The sequence below is a fragment of the Hemitrygon akajei genome, chromosome 4 (genome assembly GCF_048418815.1).
Source record: "Hemitrygon akajei chromosome 4, sHemAka1.3, whole genome shotgun sequence".
Classification (NCBI taxonomy): domain Eukaryota; kingdom Metazoa; phylum Chordata; class Chondrichthyes; order Myliobatiformes; family Dasyatidae; genus Hemitrygon; species Hemitrygon akajei.
Window position 1 is genome coordinate 55999350 of NC_133127.1, and position 22508 is coordinate 56021857.

General features: G+C 43.5%; 1 protein-coding gene across 5 annotated transcripts in view; it reads right to left on the reverse strand.

The window, feature by feature from the left end:
• The window catches only part of LOC140726365 (janus kinase and microtubule-interacting protein 1-like), a 395420-nt gene that overhangs the window by 54247 nt on the left and 318665 nt on the right, over window positions 1–22508 (reverse strand). For all 5 annotated transcript variants that reach the window (XM_073042649.1, XM_073042647.1, XM_073042648.1 and 2 more), the window contains 3 exons: window positions 21946–22044; window positions 20710–20763; window positions 19238–19303 (listed from right to left, as the gene is read on the reverse strand). In XM_073042649.1, the coding sequence (XP_072898750.1) occupies window positions 19238–19303; window positions 20710–20763; window positions 21946–22044 (219 nt within the window). The remainder of the gene's footprint in view (window positions 1–19237; window positions 19304–20709; window positions 20764–21945; window positions 22045–22508) is intronic.

Genomic DNA, 22508 nt, shown 5'->3' on the forward strand with positions numbered 1-22508 from the left:
TCCTCCCCTTCAGTCCCTCTCACTCTTTCACTTGTAAAACAACAGAACCCCAGAACACGGAGCTGTCAGTTCTGCCTTTCCTGCAGCCAAGTTTCAATAATGGTTACAGTGTCATAATTCCACCTGCTGATCCATGCCCGAAGCTCATCCGCCTTTTGTACTATGCTCCATGTTCAACCATTTGACTCCTGTCTTTTTATGTAGGGTTAACAACGTAATTCACCACAACCTCTTTACTCTCTGTTCTGGCACTCTGGTTCTCATCCCCTTGCAACTCTAGTTTAAGGTCCCCCCCATGCAGCACTAGCAAACCTTCTCACTTGGATATTACCACTCCCCTCCCCCACCTCTGTTCAAACTGTCCCTTCTGTACAGATCCCACCTTGCCTGGAAGAGAGCCTAATGATCCAAAAATCTGAGGCCCTTCCTCCTGTACCATCTCCTTAGCTATGTGCCAAGCAGAATGATCTTTCTATGTTTAGGTTCATGAGCATGTGGCATAGATAACAGTCCTGAGATCACAACCCTGGAGGTCCTGTCCTTTAACTTAGCACCTAACTCCACAAACTCACTTTGCAAGACGTCACCATCTCTCCTCCCCATGTCATTGGTACCGATGTGGACCATGACTTCTGGCTGCTCACCCTCCAACTTAAGAATCTTGTGGACTCAATCCAAGATGTCCCTAACACTAACACCTGGGAGGCAACATAATGTCCAGGAGTTTTGTTCTCATCCACAGAACCTCCTTTCTGTTCCCCTAACCAATGAATCCCCTCGTAGTACAGCTCACTTCTTCTCCTCTCTTCCCTTCTGAGCTACCAAGCTAGAGATCTAACTGCTGTGGCTCTCCTCCTCTAAGTCTTCACCCCTAACAATATTCAAAACTGTTGTTGAAGGGAATGGCCACAGGGATATGTTGCACTGGCTGCTTATCCCCTTTCACCCTCCTGATGGTCCTCCAGTTACCTGTGTCCGGCACCCTACATATCCTGTCAATTAATCCCGTTTGGAAGATCGGGAATTCATCCAGTTCCAGCTCCTACTCCTTAACATGTCCTATTAGAAGCTGCAGCTGGATGCACTTGTAGGTGTAGTTGTCAGGGAGCCGGGAGATCTCCCACATCCCACAAGATGAATGTTCCACTATCCTGCTCTAAATATGCAATAAGAAAGTAAGAAAGAATAAATAACAAAAAAATCTACCTATGGACTATTTTCTCCTCACCAAAGCCTCGGCGAGCCTTAACTTCCCACATTAACACTGGCTCACTCACAAAATGGCCACTCTGCTTAAACCGTGCTTCTTTTTATTAGCCCTAGCCGAGTGCCTAATTATTGTGGCTAATTCAAATGGAAGTGATATAGGCAGCTGAGGCACTGCAGGGAAAGGGTAGAATTCTATTAAAATCTAGCAAGGGCTTGTTGGACTGAATGTTGTCTTCCCTTTGCTGTTGATTCCATCAAAGATGGAGCAGTGAATGTTCCCGATATGTGCGGAGATGCCAAAAGAGGGGTTGATTAGAGGTAAGTGAGGGAAACAACAGCAGTGAAATAGTATTGTACAGAACAAAGCAATTCCTGGAAATCTGAAATAAAAGAGGATGCTGGAAATAGTAAGCAGATCAGGCAGCCTCTGTGGAGAGGGAACAAACTGAGCGAGTCTCATGTAGAAATGGTTAATACTGACACCAGCAGTAGAATGGCTGGTTATCTGACATGACTGAATGCAGTACTACATCAGTATAATCTATTTAAGAGTTTAAGGAACAATGCTACCACTTCCATTTGGACAACATGCTTAAAAAGATGAAGTAATTTTTCCTGACATTACCCTGGACCTCATTGAAACACAGTCAGAGGCTAAAAACAAAGAGTTCAGAGTAGAAGTGGGATATGAGATTAGTACAGGAAAATAGCATGGGTAAATTGTCAGCCATGGACTCAATGAGAGCAGCTACCTGAAAGACATCTTTCCTCTTCTGTTTCTTTCTGATTCAAGTGCGCAAGTACAAAACTCAAACTGAGTGTAAAGAGATCAGCAAGACGAAATGAATCACAACAAAAAATTCTGATCGATATTCTATTTTTTACTTGTCATATTGCTGTTTTGAAAACCTTCCCTTCTCCCTCTCTTCCACCGAAGGCACTGACTCTTTCTAAATTACCAGTCCATTGATATTCTGAATAGCTCACAAGTCTCTATGAGTCACTGCCTTCTCTAGAGATTCGACCTACGTAGGTTTCATATTTTAGCAAAGTATTGACGGAGTGCTGCATCGGTGGAGATGTGACCTCTTATCTGAGCCTTCAAAACTCATGCTTACAGAGAGGTATGAAAGTTCCCGTACCATTATCAGGAGTTACAATATTTTAAACTCTAGCAACACCTTTGTGACAGATGATCTGATAATCAATGTTCCTTACTGTATATAGGACACAATATAGTTTCACAATCAACTACGGTCTGTTATCACTGACTGAGTGTTGTGGAACTTTAGTCCTTGAAAAGAGGCTTCTCAACTTATCAACAGTGTGCAAGGCTGTATGGAGGCTATGGGGAACACTTCTGGCCTCTTTGTAGCTGCACCCATAACTACCTTGAATACTCTTGCAAAATCCACATGAATCCTTCACCAGGGCAGTGCAGGCCATTCCCAGGGATGGAAAGATGCTGCTCTTGGCATCTTCTGGACGTGTTGGAATTCCAAGCAGTATGTGACAAGTTGCTCAACCTGCTAATCTATCTCAGGCCACCAGACAAAGCTTTGAGCCAACACTTTAATTTTGACTACGCCTAGATGACTGGCATGTAGCTCCTCCAACACTTTAGCTCCCAGCTTGAATGGTACACCTATCAATCCCCACATAAGGCAATCTCCATCTAGGACAATTTCATCTGAGTACTAGTAGAAATGGAGAACTGGGATTTTTGCTGCATGTTCCAGCCATTTTAAGTTACCATATAGACCCAAGACAGTGTGGGATCTTTTTTAGTGTCCCTTTGGATCATTTGTGCCATCATAGGGAGATTTTTTATTTTCATGAGGGATAATATGTCTAGAGAAGTGTCCTCTTTTGTAATATTTTCAAGTATTTGCTTTTCCAAGGTTAAACTGGACAATCAGTCAGCATTTCCACGATTAGTCATCCTCTTGAATTCGATCTTGTAATTGTGTCCTCCAAGAAACAGAGCCCATCTCTGCATTCGTGCTGCTGATCTTGGTGGAACACTCTTCTGTGGATTGAAAATGGCCACCAGTGGTTGATGATCAGTAATGTGGGTAAACCATACAAGTACTGGTTGAGCACAGTGGCCAGGTTTGGCAGGAGCCTGTTATAGAAGTTGACAAATCCTAAAAAAAAGACCACAACTGTGACACGTCCTTTGGCCTTGGGGCATCCACCACTACTTGAATTTTCTCCGCACACTTGAGTAATTCTTGTGGGTCAATGGTGCAACCACAGTCAGTGATGCTAGGTTTAAAGAATTCACACGTGGCCATTTCATGCTCTGAGCCCTTAATCTTCTAATCTTTTAAACACTGTCTTGAGAGTTTGGAAATGCTTCTTGTCATCTATACTGATGACAATGATGTCATTCTGGTGACACTGAGTGCCTTGCAAACTTGTTGCACCTTGTCCACAGCTTTCTGCCAGAGTGCAGGTACGGATGCCACTCCAAAAATAAGCCTATTCCAGTGGTAAAGCCCTTTGTGAGTGTTTATGATGAGGAACACTTTGGACTCTTCTTCCGTTTTCATCTGTAGATAAATCTCAGCTAAATCCACTTTGCTGAAAGATTTGCAAAGACATCCTCTATCCTGAGCAGAGGATATTGATTAACTTACAGTTCTTGGTTGGTAGTGACTTTAAAATCACCACAGATCCTGACAGACCCTTTCTTCGTGGCTTTTGGAACCACTGTCATTGCCCATGGAAAGAACCCTGGAAAGAATTCCTTCAGCCTCCATGCGATCTAGCTCAGTAGCTACATTATCACAGATGGTATAAGGAAATGGATGGGTTTGTAAAACTTGGGTGTGGCATTTTCATTTAACATTATTTTACCCTTGATATGTTTGAATTTTCCAATGCCACCCTTGAATGCTTCTGTGTCATCAGTATCTTTCTGAATTTGTTTTCTGTTGACTCTGTTTCAAAGGATGTGGCATATTAATGGTGGGTGGATCTCCAATCACATTGTACTTGTCTCATCCAAACACAGCCACACAATGCTGGCTGTCCTGCTTTTACCATATACAAGCCCAATGTGGCTAGTTGGTTGCTGTATTTCACTCTTACAGATGTCATTCCCAATATAAGTTCTCAGCTGGATATCTGCAGGCTTCAGTTCATAATCTTTGAAATGCCGATCAAGCTCATTTTGTGGAATGGCTGAAACAGCTGAGCCGGTGTCCAATTCCATTTCAGTTAATTTGTCATTCACTTCTAATGTAAGCCATATTGCTTGTCTGTTGTTACTTTTCACATTGTAAATCTTAAGGCTACTCAGCCCTGTGTCTCTCAAATCAATATCAGATTTTTTATCAATAACATGCAGATTAGTGCTCTATTTGAAACTGCAACATTTTCTCTTCCAACTGCAGTCCATTTGTTTTCATTTACCTGACATTCTCTTTGTGTGTGTCCTACGTTCTTGCATTTTCTGAAAGTTTTGCCTTTAAACCTGCATTTTTCTGGTGTATGTGTGCCCCTGCCACAATGTTAACTCTATTTGTTTGGCCAGGCAGAATTCTGTTTAGATGTTGCAATTTTGTTCACGGCCACTTTCATTCTTGACTGCAACTCAATTGCATCTCTGTCTGCAGTTTCCATCAATACAGCTATTTCAACTGCTCTTTTAAATGTAAGTCATGCTTTATTTAGGAGCCATAATAGAATCAATGAAAGAACAGGGCAAATGAAAAGTGTGCAGAAGACAACAAAATGCAAATAGAAAAAGAAAGAAAAAAAGAAATAATCACAATAATAATAATAATAATAATAATAATAAGTAAATGAGCCATAAGTATCAAGAACATGAGAAGAAGAGACTATGAAGGTCAGTCTGTAAAATATGGGAAGAGTTCATTGATGGGGCAAGTGAAGTTGAGTAAAGATAAAACCTCTGGCTGAAGTGCCTGACAGAGGAGAGGTAATAGATGTTCCTGAACCTTGTGAAGCAGGTCATGAGGCTCCTATGCTGCCTTTTGATGTCAGCAATGTGAAAAGGGTATGGCCTGGATGGTTGGGGTCCTTAATGATGGATGCTGCCTTCTTGTGACAGTGCTCCATATAGATGTGCTCAGTAGTGGGAAGGCTTTAACAGCGATGCACTGAGCCATATCCACCAGCTTTTATAGGCTTTTCTGTATGAGGCTGTGATGCAATCAGTCAATATACTCTCTACCACACACCTATAGAAGTTTGTCAAAGTTTTAGATAACATGCCAAATCTTCACAAACTTCTAAGAATGTAGAGGCATTGCCATGCTTTCTTTGTAATGGCACTTAGGTGCTGGGCCCAGGGCAGATACTCTGAAATGATAACAGCAGAGCATTTAAAGTTGCTAATCCTTTCCACCTCTGATCCCCTGATGAGGTCTGGCTCATGGACCTCTGGTTTCCTCCTCTTGAAGTCAATTATCATCTCTTTGATCTTGCTAACCTTGAATGAGAGGTAGTTGTTGTGGCACCACACAGCCAGATTTTCAATCTTCCTCCTATATGCTGATTTGTCACCACTTTTGCCAATGTCACAGTGGTGTTGTTGGCAAACTTAAATATGCTATTAAAGTTGTGCTTAACCTCACAGTCATAAGCATAAAGTGAGTAGAACAGGTGGCTGAGCATACAGCCTTGTGGCGCATCTGTGCTGGGTGAGATTTTGGAGGAAATGTTGCCAATCTAAGAATGTATCTGTGCATCTGTGGATGTAAACTGTCCTCAATTTAGGACGTTTACAGGAGCAGGTGTATAAAAAGGGCCCGGAGGATCATGAGGGACTCCAGCCACCCCAAGCACAAACTGTTCAGCATTTCCATCTGATGAGCAGTACCACAGCATTAAAGCCAGGACCAATAAGGTCCAGGACAGCTTCTTACACCAGGCCACTCAGATTGGTCAATACACATTGACCTGATTGCATATAATGTATATAGTCCTAGTGTTTGGGCAATATCCTCCCGCATTTCTCTTCCTTATTGCTTGTACATTCTGACAGAGATGCAACATAAGATTTTTTACTCCCCCATGTTGTGAGAAGGATGTAAGAAATAAAAGTCTAATTGGAATTCAATCCAAACTGACAGAGATGTGCAAATGAGGAAACTGAAGATCCATTGGAACAAGGAGGATTTTACATCCAGGGACTTGTAGCTTTTGAGGGGATGATAGTATTGAATGCCAGGCTCTAGTCAATGAAGCGTATGTTGATGTGCACCTTCATGGTCCAGATGTTCTCAGATTGTGTGAAGAGGCAATGAAATGGCATCTGGTGTTGACATGTTGTGACAATAGGCAAATTGGAGTGGATCCAAGTCACTTCTCGGGAGCAGGAGTTGACGTCAGCTTCAGAGACTGAATTCACAGGGTCATCGGAGGCTGTGGGAGTTCGTAAAGGTACCTACATGTTTTGATGATCAAAGCGAGTATAAAAGTATTGCGCTCACCTGGAGTGAAGCCTTGCTGTCACCAATGTCTCTTGGTTTCACTTTGTAGGAAGTGATATCATTCAAGCCTTGCCACAGCTGTTGAGCATGCTTCAGTGATTCAAATGTGATCCGGAATTGGCACTTCAGAAGTAAGATGGAGATTGTACCTGGACCTCTTGTTTGTAGCATGGTTGGCAGACCTGAATGGCACTGATCTGGTCCTCAGCAGATTGCAGATCTCAGGTTTCAACCAGGGCTTCTGGTTAGGGAAGGCTTTGAATGATTTTGTGGAGACACACTTGTGTACTACTGTTTTTATAAGGTCTGAGACAACTGTGGCATACTTGTTCAGGTCCTCTGATGATCCTTGGACGTGGACCAGTTTACCAAGTCAAAGCAATCCCGTAGCTACTTCTCTGTCTCCCGTGACCATTTCTTTGTTGTCCTTATCTCTAAAGCCCTACTCTTTAGCCACTGCCTGTGTGCAGTCAGTTTTTCCACACAGGCCGCTGTGGGAATCTACAGTCATCTGTTTTACATATCCACAGGGCAAGAATGACAATGGAGCAGTATGATTAAACACTTTTACTGAGTCATGTTAGTAACGGTACACATTGGGTAACTTGCAGTGTTGGCGCTACAAGCCAGGCCCACCAAGACATAAGATATGTGCACTCGAAAGCCTGCTGCCAAAAGAGAGTGCCCGCCTGCACATCAGAGGCCCATTGAATTTGCCGCACAAGCAATTGACCACGTGTGCATTCATCACAACTTCACAATCGATATGATATGGAATGTCCCTGCTCCGTATTGATGGGAACTACAGATGAAGGGAATAAGTAAGGTAAACTGAGAAAAATGACAAAATGTCTGATGCACCATCAATAACTCTCTGAGACGTGAAGTCAAGATACCGGCTTTTATTGACTGGAAGAAAGAACAAGCAGCAATTGACCACCATGCTACATCCTGGAGACTGACAGGCAGGGCTCAGGCCCCAATCGCCTTTATACCGGGGTCTGTGGGAGGAGCCACGGTCAGTGGGAGGAGCCACAGGAGCAGTCAGCAGGGGGGCGTGTCCAGACAGGTATATGTAGTTCACCACATTCACCCCCACTTTGTTTTAAAAGAGAGTCCCCATGGGACGAAGTTTCTGACAAGTATATTTACAGGTTAAGTCGATCAGGTGGTCGAATCTGTCGCTGCGATCTACGTAGCACCAGCTGTGATTGCACAGATGCCGGTGGTGGTGATTGCACAGGTGCTGGTGGTGATTGCACAGGTGCCGGAGGTGGTGATTGCACAGGTGCCGGTGGTGATTGCACAGGTGCCGGAGGTGGTGATTGCACAGGTGCCGGTGGTGATTGCACAGATGCCGGTGGTGGTGATTGCACAGGTGCCGGTGATGGTGATTGCACAGGTGCCGGAGGTGATTGCACTGGAGACGGTGGTTGTGCTGGTTCTGGCCTAACTGGAGGTGTCAGCCCACTAGGCATCAGTGATCCCTCATGCATGTGTGAGGCGCCTGGTATATGCGCGTGCGAGACGCCCGGTATAGGAGTGTCGTGAGGAGTGTGTGTAGGGCTCGGTGTGCGTGGTGTCACCTCAGGTACAGGGTTCATAGTTACCGTGGAGTGTTCGGGGTAGTGGTCTGCTGCTCCTGCGGGCGCCAGGTCGCGGACGGAGACCGTGTCCTCCCGCCCATCAGGTAAGACCACGTAGGCATACTGGGGGTTCGCATGTAGAAGGTGAACCCTCTCGACCAGCGGGGAGTATTTATTGCTCCTCACATGTTTCCGGAGCAGCACTGGCCCTGGGAATGTCAGCCAAGCCGGTAGGGTGGTCCCAATGGCAGATTTCCTGGGAAAAGAAAATAGGCGCTCGTGAGGGGTGGCATTGGTGGACGTACATAACAGGGAGCGGATAGAGTGGAGTGCCTCGGGGAGGACCTCCTGCAATCGAGAGTCCGGCAACCCTTTTGACTTAAGGGCTAAAAGTGTCGCCTTCCACACTGTGGCATTCTCCCTCTCCAGCTGTCCATTTCCCTGGGGATTATAGCTCGTGGTCCTACTAGTAGCAATGCCCCTAGCTAGCAGGAACCGGCGCAACTCGTCACTCATAAAGGAGGACCCTCTATCACTGTGGATATAGCAGGGATATTCGAACAGAGTGAAGAGCTGGCGCAGGGCTTTTATGACGAACGTGGCAGTGGTGTCGGGGCAGGGGATGACAAAGGGGAACCGCGAGTACTCGTCGATAATGTTGAGAAAGTAGACATTGCGGTCGGTGGAGGGAAGGGGGCCCTTAAAGTCAACACTCAGTCGCTCAAAGGGGCGGGTGGCCTTGATAAGTTGCGCCTTTTCAGGACGGTAGAAGTACGGTTTGCACTCTGCGCAGACTTGGCAGTCCCTGGTCATCGTCCTGATGTCCTCAAGGGAGTACAGCAGGTTCCGGGCTTTCACGAAATGGTAAAATCGGGTGACCCCCGGGTGGCAAAGATGTGCATGGAGGGTGTATAGCTGGTCGAGCTGTGCGCTGGCACACGCTCCCCGGGATAGAGCATCAGGGGGCTCATTGAGCCTTCCAGGCCAGTACAGGATATCATAGTTATAGGTGGAGAGTTCTATTCTCCACCGCAAAATTTTATCATTTTTGAATTTGCCCCGCTGTTGGTTGCTGAGCACGAACGCAACTGAGCGCTGGTCAGTCAGCAAGGTGAACCTTTTGCCGGCGAGATAGTGCCTCCAGTGCCTAATAGCTTCCACTATGGCCTGGGCTTCTTTCTCCACCGCGGAGTGCCGAATTTCAGGGCTTAAAAGGGTACGAGAGAAGAATGCTACTGGCCTGCCTGCCTGATTGAGGGTAGCAGCCAGCGCGAAATCAGAGGCGTCACTCTCTACTTGGAAGGGAATGGTCTCGTCCACCGCATGCATCATTGCTTTGGCAATGTCCCCTTTAATGCAGCTGAAGGCCGCGCAGGCCTCAGCAGAGAGGGGAAAAGTGGTAGACTTGACCAGGGGGCGGGCCTTGTCTGCGTAATGGGGGACCCATTGGGTGTAATAGGAAAAGAAGCCCAGGCACCGTCTGAGGGCTCTGAGGGTGGTGGGAAGAGGGAGTTCTAACAGGGGGCGCATACGGTCGGGATCAGGGCCAATGACCCCGTTTTCCACAACATACCCAAGGATAGCGAGTCGGGTGGTTCCGAACATGCACTTGTCCCTGTTATAAGTAAGGTTCAGGGCTTTGGACACTTGGAAAAATTGTTGGAGGTTGGCGTTGTGATCCCACCAGTCGCGACCACAGATGGTGATATTATCCAGATAGGGAAATGTGGCCTTCAGTTGGGACTGGTCCACCATCCGGTCCACTTCCCTCTGGAAGACAGAGACACCATTTGTGACACCGAAGGGGACGCACAGGAAGTGATAGAGCCTGCCGCCCACCTTGAAGGCGGTGTAGGGGCAGTCCTCTGGGCGGATGGGGAGCTGATGGTAAGCGGATTTCAGATCTATTGTCGAGTACACCTTGTACTGAGCTATCTGGTTGACCATATCCGCGATGCGGGGTAGGAGGTACGCGTCAAGCTGCATGAACCTATTGATGGTCTGACTATAGTTCACAACCATCCTATTTTTCTGCCCGGTCCGAACAACAACCACCTGGGCCCTCCAAGGACTTGTGCTTGGCTCAATGATCCCCTCCCTGAGTAGCCGCTGCACCTCCGACAGAATGAAGGCCCTGTCCCCCGCGCTGTACCTCCTGCTTTTAGTTGCCACAGGTTTACAGTCGGGGGTCAGGTTGGCAAACAGCGGTGGGGGAGGGATCTTGAGGGTGGAGAGGCTGCAAGTGGTGTCAGTAGCACAGCTGTCGGCGTGGTGTTGGGTGGGATGCGCGGGTTGGTGTGTGTGTGTGCTCAGTAGCAGGGTATATGACGAAGTCCCACTAAACTGAGGATTCCTGACAGTGAGTCGTGGGAGGGGCCCGTCATATGCCATAGTCACACTTTCGAGGTGGCTCTGGAAGTCGAGCCCCAATAGCACAGGCGCGCACAGTTGAGGCATGACCAGTAGCGCAAAGTTCTGATATTCTGTGCCCTGCACCACCAATGTCACTACACAGCCCACCCGGATGTCTGTGGAATGCGACCCAGAAGCCATGGTGACCCTCTGGCTTACCGGCCATGTCACGAGTTCGCAGCGTTGCACCGTGTCCGGGTGAGTAAAACTCTCAGTGCTGCCCGTGTCAAACAGGCAGCTAGTCCTGTGCCCCTCCACCAGGACGTCCATCATTGACCTTGCAAGCTGGTGTGGGGCGCTTTGGTCGAGGGTTACGGAGGCCAGAGTTGAAACGCCGTCTTGGTGCCCGGTAAGCACCGGTGGGTAGGGGGCGGTGCGAGGTGGTGTCGACAAAGATGGCGGCCCCCATGCCTCGCACGAGGCGGGCAGGCAAGATGGCGGCCCCCATGCCTCACACGCAGCGCTGCCCGTCCCCGCTCATGGTTCAGACTTACAGACCCTTCTTCCCGCAGCTGGAGCAGGTCGCTTCTCGGGCCGGGCAGCGTTTTCGGGGGTGCTTTTCGAGTCCGCAGAAGTAACACTGCGCGGACTTGCGACTGGCAGCAGCTGTGGTCGGGTTCAGGGAGTTCGTGGACTCGCAACTGGCAGCTGTGTTGGTGAATTCACTCACGGGTGGCGGGGTCTGAGGTGTCCATGGGACCGGCGGGGGATCGCGCAGCTGGACAGCGTCAGCGTTGTGCAGAGCAGCCTCCAGCATGTCGGCCATCTCGATCGCCGAGCGTAAGGTAAGATCAGCATTTTCCAGCAGCTGTTGGCGCACGTACACTGACCTGATCCCCGTAATGAAGGCGTCTCGTACTAGCAGCTCCGCATGTTGTTCCGCCGTCAGTCCCCTGCAGTCGCAAGTTTGCACGAGTGTCTGTAGGGCTCGGAAAAACACTGCGCTCGTCTCGTCAGGTCGCTGTGCCGCGTCGCTAAGCGATGTCTTGCATAGACGGTGTTCACCGGCTGCAGGTACTGTCTTTTGAGGGCATCCAGTGCCCCTTGGTAGGTCGGCAGGTCCCTGATAAGTGAGTAAACTTTCGGGGTGACCCTCGAGAGGAGAATTCTGTGCATAATAGCGGGCTCAGTCGCACGAACCTCCTCCAAGTATGATTGGAAGCATGCAAGCCAGAGTACAAAGACAAGAGCTGCTTCTGGAGTTTGGGGGTCCAAATCTAATTTTTCTGGATGTAAAATACTTTCCATGTTTTAAAACTTCCAGTCAATAAAATTGATGCACCATCAATAACTCTCTGAGACGTGAGGCAAGGTATCGGCTTTTATTGACTGGAAGAAAGAACAAGCAGCAATTGACCACCATGCTACATCCTGGAGACTGCGGGCAAGGCTCAGGCCCCAATCGCATTTATACCGGGGTCTGTGGGAGGAGTCACGGTCAGTGGGAGGAGCCACAGGAGCAGTCAGCAGGGGGGCGTGTCCAGACAGGTATATGTAGTTCACCACAATGTCTATCCTGCTTGGTAGTGGTCAACTGGCTGGTGCACGCTTGTGGACACCATGCTGGGGGTGGGGGGGGGGGGTACATCTTCCTTGTCTGTGCCTTCCTGTTTAGCTGATGTCAAGGTCAGTGGACTGTGAATCTCCTCTTAATAAAGCGTCCATTGGTTCACCTGCTGGAATGTTGACTTCATCGGCAGAGGACACTTCTATAGTTTCCCTGGAATTCCCAACAGTTCACTGATGTATATGATCCAAATGTCACCTGACAATTCATATGTCTGTCATCTTCTGCTCTGCTCCTTGACTGTGACAATGCAGAATGATAGCCGGTAGCCAGTTTTCTTACCGAGAGATGGTCGTGTAGACTTTGCCTTTGGCAGCAAACTTCCACAGCCTGATGTTTCATGGCCTCTTGCTTTGTGTAAATTTGCTACTGGATGGTTAGCTGCTGGAGATCTAATCTGGTGTGTAAGGTGTGCTTAAAGCTTATCTCATCGGGTGATGCGAATGTGTTCGTTTGAGGTAATCCAGTAATAGAAAGAGAAATGGCTTAATTTTGTCATCAAGTCACCTTGTGTTTGGAAAGGCCTCATTTCACTGTTTGAAAATGCAGAAACAGGGAATAACAGGTCTGTATCATCTTTGTACATATGATCACTGCAATTTTTCCTCATTCTTCTTTACAAAACTGCTCAAGCTCTGTAAGATTGCATGAGGATCTTGAGTGAACAGCTTTTTTCAAGTCCAGCCACAAATTCTCAATTGGATCGAGGACCGGACTCTGACTTCGCCACTCCAGGACATTAACTTTGTTGTTTTTAAACCATGCCTGTGTAACTTTGGCTTTATGCTTGGAGTCATTGCCATGCTGGAAAACAAATCTTCTTTCAAGTTGCAGTTCTCTTGCAGACTGCATTAGATTTTGCTGCATTCATTTTATCCTCTACCTTCACAAGCCTGCTGCAGTGAAACAATCCCACAGCATGATGCAGCCACACTATGCTTCATGTGAGGTTTTTTTCTAACAGTGGCTTTCTCTTTGCCACATTCTCATAAAGCTGTCACTGGTGAAGCACCTGGGCAACAGATGTTGTATGTGTAGTCTCTCCCATCTCAGCTACTGAAGCTTGTAACTCCTCCAAAGTTGTCATAGGTCTCCCTCACTAGTCCCCTTCTTGCACGGTCACTCAGTTTTTGAGGACAACATGCTCTAGGCAAATCTACAGCTGTGCCATATTCTTCCCACTTCTTGATGATTGGCTTAACTGTACTTGTGCTTTTCAATAACTTTTTTGCAGAGCTGCTTGGAGTGTTCTTTTGTCATCATGGTGTAGTTTTTGCCAGGATACTGACTCACCAGCAATTGGACCATCCAAATACATGTGTATTTTTGCTACAATCAATTGAAAAACCTTGATTTCACACGGTGATCTCCATTTAACTAATTATGTTACTTCTAAAATGAATTGGCAGCACCAGTGATGATTTGGTTTGTCATACTAAAGGGGATAAATACGTATGCAATCAATTATTTTGTGGTTTGTATTTGTAATTAATCTAGATCACTTTGTAGGGAAGTATTTTCACTTTTGATATGAAAGAATTTTTTTCTGTTTATCAGTGTCAAAAAAGCTAAATTAAATGCACTGAGATTCAATGGTGTAAAACAATAAAACATGAAAACTTCCAAAGGGGTTGAATACTTTTTATAAGCACTGTAAGTGCCAAATGGAAAGAGTGCAGTACGAGATCTCCTATTAGGGAATGAGACAAGGCAGGTGACAGAAGTTTGTGTAGGGCAACATTATGTATATAGTGATCATAATCCCATTAGTTGCAAGGTAATTATGGAAAAGAATAGGTCTGATCTTCAATTCTAAATTGGAGATTGTCCAATTTTTATGGCAGCAGAAAGGATCTGGAAAGTGTGTATTGGGACAGGCTTTTTCTGGCAATGGTGTACTTGGTAAGTGGGAAGCCTTCAAAAGTGAAATTCTGAGAGTTCAAAGCTTGTATGTGCCTGTCAGAATAAAAGGCAAAGATAACAGGTGTAGGGAACCTTGGTTTTCATGAGAAATTGAGGCCCTGGTTAAGAAAAAAAAAAGGTGCATTTCAGGTATAGGCAGGTAGGAACAAATAAGGGGCTTTTGGAGTATTAGAAATGCAAGAGAACACTTAAGAAAGAAATCAGAAGGGCTAAAAGACACACAGTTGCTCTAGCAGACAAGGTGAAGGAGAATCCTAAGGGATCCTACAGATATACTAAGAGCAAAAGGATAGCAAGGGACAAAATTTGTGGACAAAGTTTTGGGGCAGTGCAGGTCAAGAAAACAGTTTCAAATGCATACACAACTCTGGTTTATCAATATAGGCAGCATACAAAAATAGAGAAGCTATACTGAACTGTTACAAAACACTGGTATTCAATGTTGGTTGCCAAATTACAGGAAGGATATACCTGTATAGGTATCAGAGAGAATCCAGAACAGACTTGCAAGAATGGTTCTGAGGATGAGGAACTGTGGTTACAAGAGATTGGACAGATTGGGACTGTTTTACTTGTTAAAAAGGCCGACTGGAAATTGAATAGAAGTATTTAAAACAACGACTGCTCTAGTGGCAGGTGAAGGATCAAGGATGAGCAGCCACAGATAGAAGACAAAGCTAAAGAGCTGAGGGAAAGTTTCTTTTTACAGCGTTTCTGGTTGGAATCTGTGACATACTGCTTGCGGATGTGCTGGAGGCAGGTTCCATATTGGCCTTGAAATGGCAATTTGATAAATATATGGTCAAGGGAAATTTGTAAGGCAACATAGAAAGGGTCAGTGGATATAACTAGAGAATTGCTCTATCAGAGATTTAGTGTAATCGTGGTGGGATAAAACACCAGTTCCTCGCTCTTTATTCTACTGAGGTTCTACTGCAGTTTTTTGCTCAGAATTGCCTTCTTTATTTAGAGCTATTTATAATATTTTAATAGTTATTTTAATATGTTGTGCATTTTCACTCCAGATTTGTTGATTCTTTGACATGATGACATCACCACTACTCTACATCCAGGATCTTACTAAACAGATACCAGGCAACATTTTATTTAGAAAACTGATAAGTCCATATTACAGAAATGGCTAGATCTCCACATTTCCATCTTCCTTCAAGGTCAGCTGTAACCACAATCGCTTTGCTGTTGATCAGAAAATCTTGCTGAAAATCAACGTTTCAGCGTTAACCCTTGAGCTGAACCACCTTCATGAAAGTCACTGATCTTTAATATGTTCTTGCAATATTTGGATGTTTTCAGCCCCAATGCCTCTGATAACTGAGGCACTTACCCGTGTAATCCATGAGCAGTCCCAGACTCCACATACCAATGTTGACCTAGGCCAGCAGCATCTGCTCCTATACTGCACCAATGAACTTCGCACTGAAACCAATTTGGCAGTGTGTCACTCCACTGGTTTCCCAGCTTTTGGGCTAGTTTAAACCTGACATAAGCTTGATCAAATGCAGTGCAAATGAGCGGTAGAACGGTAAGTTATTATTTTCTTGTTATTTAGCTGTTACTTTTAATCATTTAACTTACAACATATGCATGCATTCTAGTCGAGTGGAAAATAATATTTTAATACTTTACATACCCTTGAATGTTACTAAATATTTGTTACTGTCAAAAACTTTCACATTCGATTACCCTAACCATTAATGGCTGGGTGGTTGTGGAATTGGGGAGGAGGAGGCTGAATGTGGAGACACACCAGCTGTCAAAGCATCCATGAGTATCAATGATGACACATACAACTCTGTGATAAAACATACAACTCACCTGCTCTGGACTCCCAGTGGAATTAAATGAGGGATTAATGGTGGAAAGTGTGAGGTACAGATGCAGGGGCACTCTTATTTTTGGGGCAACAGAAGACCTGCCCCTTCAAAATTATTTTATTTTCCAAAGTAATGCACGGGGTAATTTTCTGGTTGTGTGTAATTGAGAATTACATGACAGTTAGCTCAAGGTTAAATCACAACTTTATGCATCCAAATGTTGGCATGAACTTTTTCATCTACACCACTTTTCTTTGCAGTTTTTGCAGGGAGTAGGAATCATAATAAATCGCCAGAAGACCTGGGAAGACTACTAACACAAAAAATGGTGAAGAGAACAACAACTTGAATTCTACTGAATATCAAATCTTGCTACTGAGAATTTCTGTCATAATCAAGATTAAAAATCTTCCACAACAAGTGCTCTACAAGGTAACATGATAATGAACAGAAAAAAATATGTAAATATTGTTGGATTTAAGAGTTCCTAGCAATGTTTAACACATACCAAACCTCTAACCAGACCATTGGAGAAAAATCCCCTTAGTTATCGAGTCATGCAGTATGGAAAATAGGTCTTTAGGCCAACAAGTCTATGCTAACTATCAAGCATCCATTTACAATAATCCAGTTTTACTCTGCCCAGATTCTTCATTCACTTGCACACTAGGGATAAGTTATGTTACCCAATTAATATATTAACCCACATCTTTAGGATGTGGAGAGGAAACTGGAGCACCTGGGTAAAACTGATATGGTCACAGGGAGAACATGCAAACTCCACACAGACAACACCATTGTCTGGATTGCTGGAGTACTGTGGCAACAGCTCTACAAACTCATTACTACCATGTCTTCTAATGTATTCTTGGCAACTATGACTGCATCTTGTACACTTTTGATGAGCACAGGTAGAATGTCAATGCTAGAAGTTTGGGGCATTTGACCCAAGAGAGGTTCATGGCATGGAGCTTCATTCTGTAACAGATTAACAAACAAATGGTGTATCATCGATACTCTTTGCTTGAAGATTGGAATCTGACCTCTTCGTAATGTCAATATTTGGAGAAAAACTATGCCACATAGACCAATAAGAAAGCTGGTCAGTAAAGCTGTTCAGCTGGGTAATAGAAAGGTTTAACAAAATGAATATCATAAAGAAACCAAATATCTGGGCTTTGCTTTAATTAGTGTACTTCATCCAACTGCTTAAATGAATTTGCTGGCATCAATCAAATAGAAGTTAAGTATTCATTCAAAAGCCAACATAGCTAGAAGGTCCACAAGGCTCTAGTATCTATCCAGGCTAAGCCAGGCAGTTTGCAAACTCTGTGTCCTATTGACCAGGCTGAACCATTGACCATATATTCTTCTGAATCACTAAGACTCCCAATATGAATGCTTTTGTCTCAACAAGTCTACTGCTGAAACTCCCAACCATGCCTTTATTACATTTCTAGATTGGACTTCCTCAGCTTCCCTGCCCAGCCTCCACTATTATGATAAAAATATGCTGAACCTATATTCTGGGAAGTTAAGTCATTCCATTTTTCCATTCACCAATCCACCTCCAGTGGACAATAGGAGAAAGGGAATGAGGAGTGGACCTGGGGTAAGTAATAGGCAGGTGAGAAGAAGTGAACAGTCAGTGTGGGGAATAGAGGAATGGGGGGGTATACTTGTTCACTGGAAGGAGAAATTGATATTCATGCCATCCAATTGGAGGGTACCCGGATGAAATATAAGATGTTGTTCCTCCAGCCTGAGGGTGGCTATGGATCAACACGTCGGAACAGAAATCAGAATTAAAATGCTTGACCACCAGGTAGTCATGCTTATGGTGGATGTTGTGGATGGCACTGATTCTAATTTTCACATCCTTCTTTATTTCCACAACCTCCTCCAGCAAGACAACCTACCACCTTCACTGTTCCTTATGCTACCTCGATTTATCACTTCTGAACATTCCACCACTGTACGTGTACTTTAATTTCCACAACTGGCTCCAAAACTCCCCCTACATTTCCATTTCTCTCTTTTGTAAGGTATTCCTTCATATCCAGCTCTCTTATTGAATATTTGGTCATTTGCTAATATTTCTTTATGTGGTTTAGTGTCAAATTTTGTTCAATGATGCTCTAGTTAGCGACTTGGGATACTTTACTGCATTAAAAGCTGCTGAGGCAGGAAAAGTGACAGTAATCATGAAAATACAAGCTTAAGAATTAAAGAGTTACAAATGGGCCATTGTCAAAACCTTTCTGATGAATTCAATTCCTTGATGTTGAGTAGAAACCAGTGGTCATACAGCAGGAATTATTCTCAAACCTAGTACTAGAAGTCATGAGTTGGATGAACAGACACATAATAGATAGAAAATAGTCAATAAAATAATACTCAACATACAACGCATCAAATTGGGTCATGCATATTTATTCCAACATGATCTCTTGCTGATCAGAGCTGATCGAGTTTTGTAGTGAAATGATAAAAATAATGGCTGTTTTGTTGGTGACCAATGTCCTTGGCTCCCAGCATCACTCCATGACCCAATGGTCAATTACAACCCATGCAGCTGGTTAATCCATAAATTCAAAAACATAAAAAGGTGCTTGAACACTGAAGCCAAGCAGCTGACGTTTAGACTCAACGTGAGTTAACAGTGGTATACTCATCAGCAATTTGTTGTATACAGTAGTTTGCACAAATTAAGAGTCTGTACAGCCCTCAGCCTCTACTTGCATACCAAAAAATTACACTTAATCCTGACACACAAATTAATGTGCACCCAGCACTTAATGTTGACCTCCAAATCACCCGGGTTTGCACAAGTGTGTACGAACTTGAACTCAGGTCCTGCAGGTCACAGGTGGTAATTGTATGTGCACCTAATGTCAGGGGTTGATATTGGAACAACAGGAATCCTTAGCCTGCAACCCAATTAACCTTGGTGTCAACGCAGGAATAGTTCTCAAGAATATTCATCTATTTAAATAATTTAAAGATGCTGAGTGCTCAGCAGTCTGCTCAGTGGGAAACAAGGAAACAAAATTACATCATTATTCATTATCACCAATTATACTTTTCAAAACCCCTCCAAAATAGTATTCTACTGAGATTGATGATGGATATAAAGGATCGTCAACCTTTATTTTAGGACAAAGAGTAATCGAAGCTGAACAGTGCCAAGAGATAAAAGCACCTCTTGCTTCCCTAAACAATCACGAATTGAATGTGTACCTTCTCACAGAGTGAAAGCACAGTACGAGCTTGAATTACTGCAACCTGTTCTTCGTTTCTCAGGTTCTGAAATATAAAAGATCAACAAAAGATTGAAACTGAGTTTACCAGAGCATCATTCAGATTCTAAAGACACAGCCTTTGTGACTTGGCAAGAAGATCAAACAAAATGAACATTCAGTTAGATGCTCGTCTTTGCTATGGATCATCTCAAATTTAACTCTACATAAACTGAGCAAAAATGCATATTATACATATAACATGTCAAAGTATGTCCTTTAAGTCCAATTGAAAACAAATTAGGACATCCTAAAGGGGTATATGTCCAGAAAACTGCACAAAAGAAAAGTCACTATTATTGTCTAGGAAATGTCTCAAGCAATTTAGCGGTTAGCACAATATTTTACTGTACAGGCGATCTGGGTTCAATTCCTGCAGCTGCTTGTAAGGAGTTTGTACATCTTCCCCGTGACCATGTGGGTTTCCTCCAGGTGCTCCAGTTTCCTTCCTCAGTCCAAAGATGTACTGGTTAGTAGGTTAATTGATCATAGTAAATTGTCCCATGGTTAGACTAGGATTAAATCAGGAATTGCTGGGCAGCGTGGCTCAAAGGGCCAGAAAAGCCTATTCTGTACTGTATCTCAAGAAATATTAAATATAAGTAAATAAGTATTAAATAACTTGTGCAAGTCACAGAAATAGCAATAAGATTACCTCCAGAAAATATGTGCTGTATGATATTGTTTGAGGAACAAATTTCAGATCAAAGTGAATCAGGATCCTTCTTTGTAAAAATACCAGTTAAGCTTTTATACCAAACTGAGAGAGTTTAGAAAATTCTTTAAAACTTTTAAAAAAGTATCAGAAAATACAATTTTCAATCACTGTCAAGACTGTCCAAAAATAACACAGTGACCTGGGCTAAGGGTTTGAGGGCAACAAGAATAGGGAAATATATAGAAAAGCAACATTGCAGGTCCTCCCTAGGTTAAGATCACAGTTTCTTCTTGCAGACTGCTGAAAGAACGGACTGTTTGCAAGTAAGAAATGCAGCAGAAACCAAATTATCACAAGGCAGAAGATGCCTGCAGTCCCACAACAACTAGCTGAACCAAACTGCCAGCCTTCCAAATGCTTGTTCCTACGAATGAGCTGTATACAAGTCAGCATTTGCAAGTTGGGTAGGAAATGTACTGGGTAAAGTAAAAAGATTTCTGACCCATTGCTGTTGTATGACGCTTGACCTAAGAAACCCTCAATGTCGTAAAACTAAAGTGTTTCACTTCAGATGTAATTATTTACTTAGTTATTTGAGAGCATTTAAGAAGACAGTATTGCAATATCGTTTACCCTGCTTTAACTCCAATTAAATAACAAAGAGATCGCAGATGACATGGAAGCACAAACAATGCTCGGAATTAAGCATGATGTAAAAGCTCCAGGCAGAGTTCAACTGTCTGAATTAGTCTTACCCCATTATCTCCTAGGATATCAAGTTTCTTCATTAGGTCAGGAATTACTACATCCTGAAAGAAAGGATTCACATTATTAATAAAGAATTTGATCTTTGCAATGACTGGAATATCAAAAGGACTAATCAGTTAATTAAAACTAAGGGTAATGTAATGGTAATCTTTATGGTGTGACAGAGAATTTAATGTTAATTGTTTTTTTCTTTGATATATGCCTTTTTTGGTCTAACTGTGAGAGACTCTTTTATTGGGAACATCACATTGTGAGTCATTCATATTGTATCATGTCATGCTGTCACTCCATATAAAGCTTAATCCTCCAGGGATTGAAACATCTCACAGAAATCTTTAGCCTCTGGCATTTAAAAAAAATGAAAGAAGAGCTGGTTAATTCTCTATTCTTCTAAAGAATTTCAAAGACACAAGGGAAGATTTCCCTGGATGACCTAGGGACCTTCTCAGTGTATCCCAAACAGCTAGAGGGCAGGGGTCAAGTATCATCCCTCTTCCTGGAGAAAGCAGAGAAGAAATTATTGGCAGAATCAATAAAGCATTAATATTTTTAGAAATCCTTTAGAGTAGGAAAAAGTGCAAAGGTGCTTCACAGTAGTGTTATCAACCAAACTTTCACATTAAGCTCCATTTGGTTGCAATGAGATCTGGCTCCAAAATCCAATTACACCTGGACAGTCCACTCATTACTGGCCCCTGGTCAGGGATAAAGAAGGGAAAAGGACTCACATTTATAAAGCACCTTCATGGCTTTTGGTCAGCCCAAAGCAAGCAGCAAATGATGTACATTTGACTCTAATCACTACTAATAGTGAGGATATGTGCCAGCTAATTAGCACATCAAATTTCTCCCAAAGTATGGTACCAACTAGTTATAAACACTCATGTCGGCTTAGGGGAACTGGTGAAGGAACTTTGACATCTTTTGTGGACTTGTTGGATTAATATAGGATCACCTGATAGTTCACGGTCAAATATCTATGCATTAATAGGACACAAATTCTAACCAATTCATGTGAATTTGAGTTGAGTTCTAAGAGGATCAGGATATACACAGTCTCTGAATATCTCGAAGTCTTGCATAATACAAAAGGCAGCTTTTCTTGCCACACTTAGCAAATGGTTGAAATGTATAAGTCTCCACACATCAAACTGCATGGGGCAGTCAAGGTTAATGTCTCCAGACCATACACAAAATTAGACTCTAACAGCTATCGAGCTCACCTTAATGCCTTCTTGCTGACAATAAAGCTGAAGGGCACTTCCACTCTCGGAAAAAGCTGATATGTGCAAGTTGTAAGCTGGTGACCTTCGCTCCCGCTCCTACAAAGGGGAAATACATCTGATCAATTTGACATTACAGAAATAGAGATGAAAGAAAGCCATGCCAAAGAACTAGAACTCTACAAAAAAGCATTGAAACATACTAACAGCTGTGAAATAAATTTCACTCCAAATTCAAACGAAATATAATATTGTACAATATTAATATTAAAAAAGGTCTGGTCAGTTTCCCTGAAAAATAGACTATTTTACACAACAGTAGATATTTAAAAGAATAGAACACAGCTCTAAACACACTAGCTTGACAGAAAGCTAACTCATATAATTATAAGTTTTTTAAATACAGAAAATCATAGTTTTCAGCAAGATTATTTGGAAACTGTAGTTTGAGGATTTAACAATAACTGGAAGCATCAGCTTCAGTAATTTTCTAAATACTTGATGCTATTATCTCATTTCTACTTTCAATACTTACTTTGCAACTTTCTTATGGAAGAATGGTG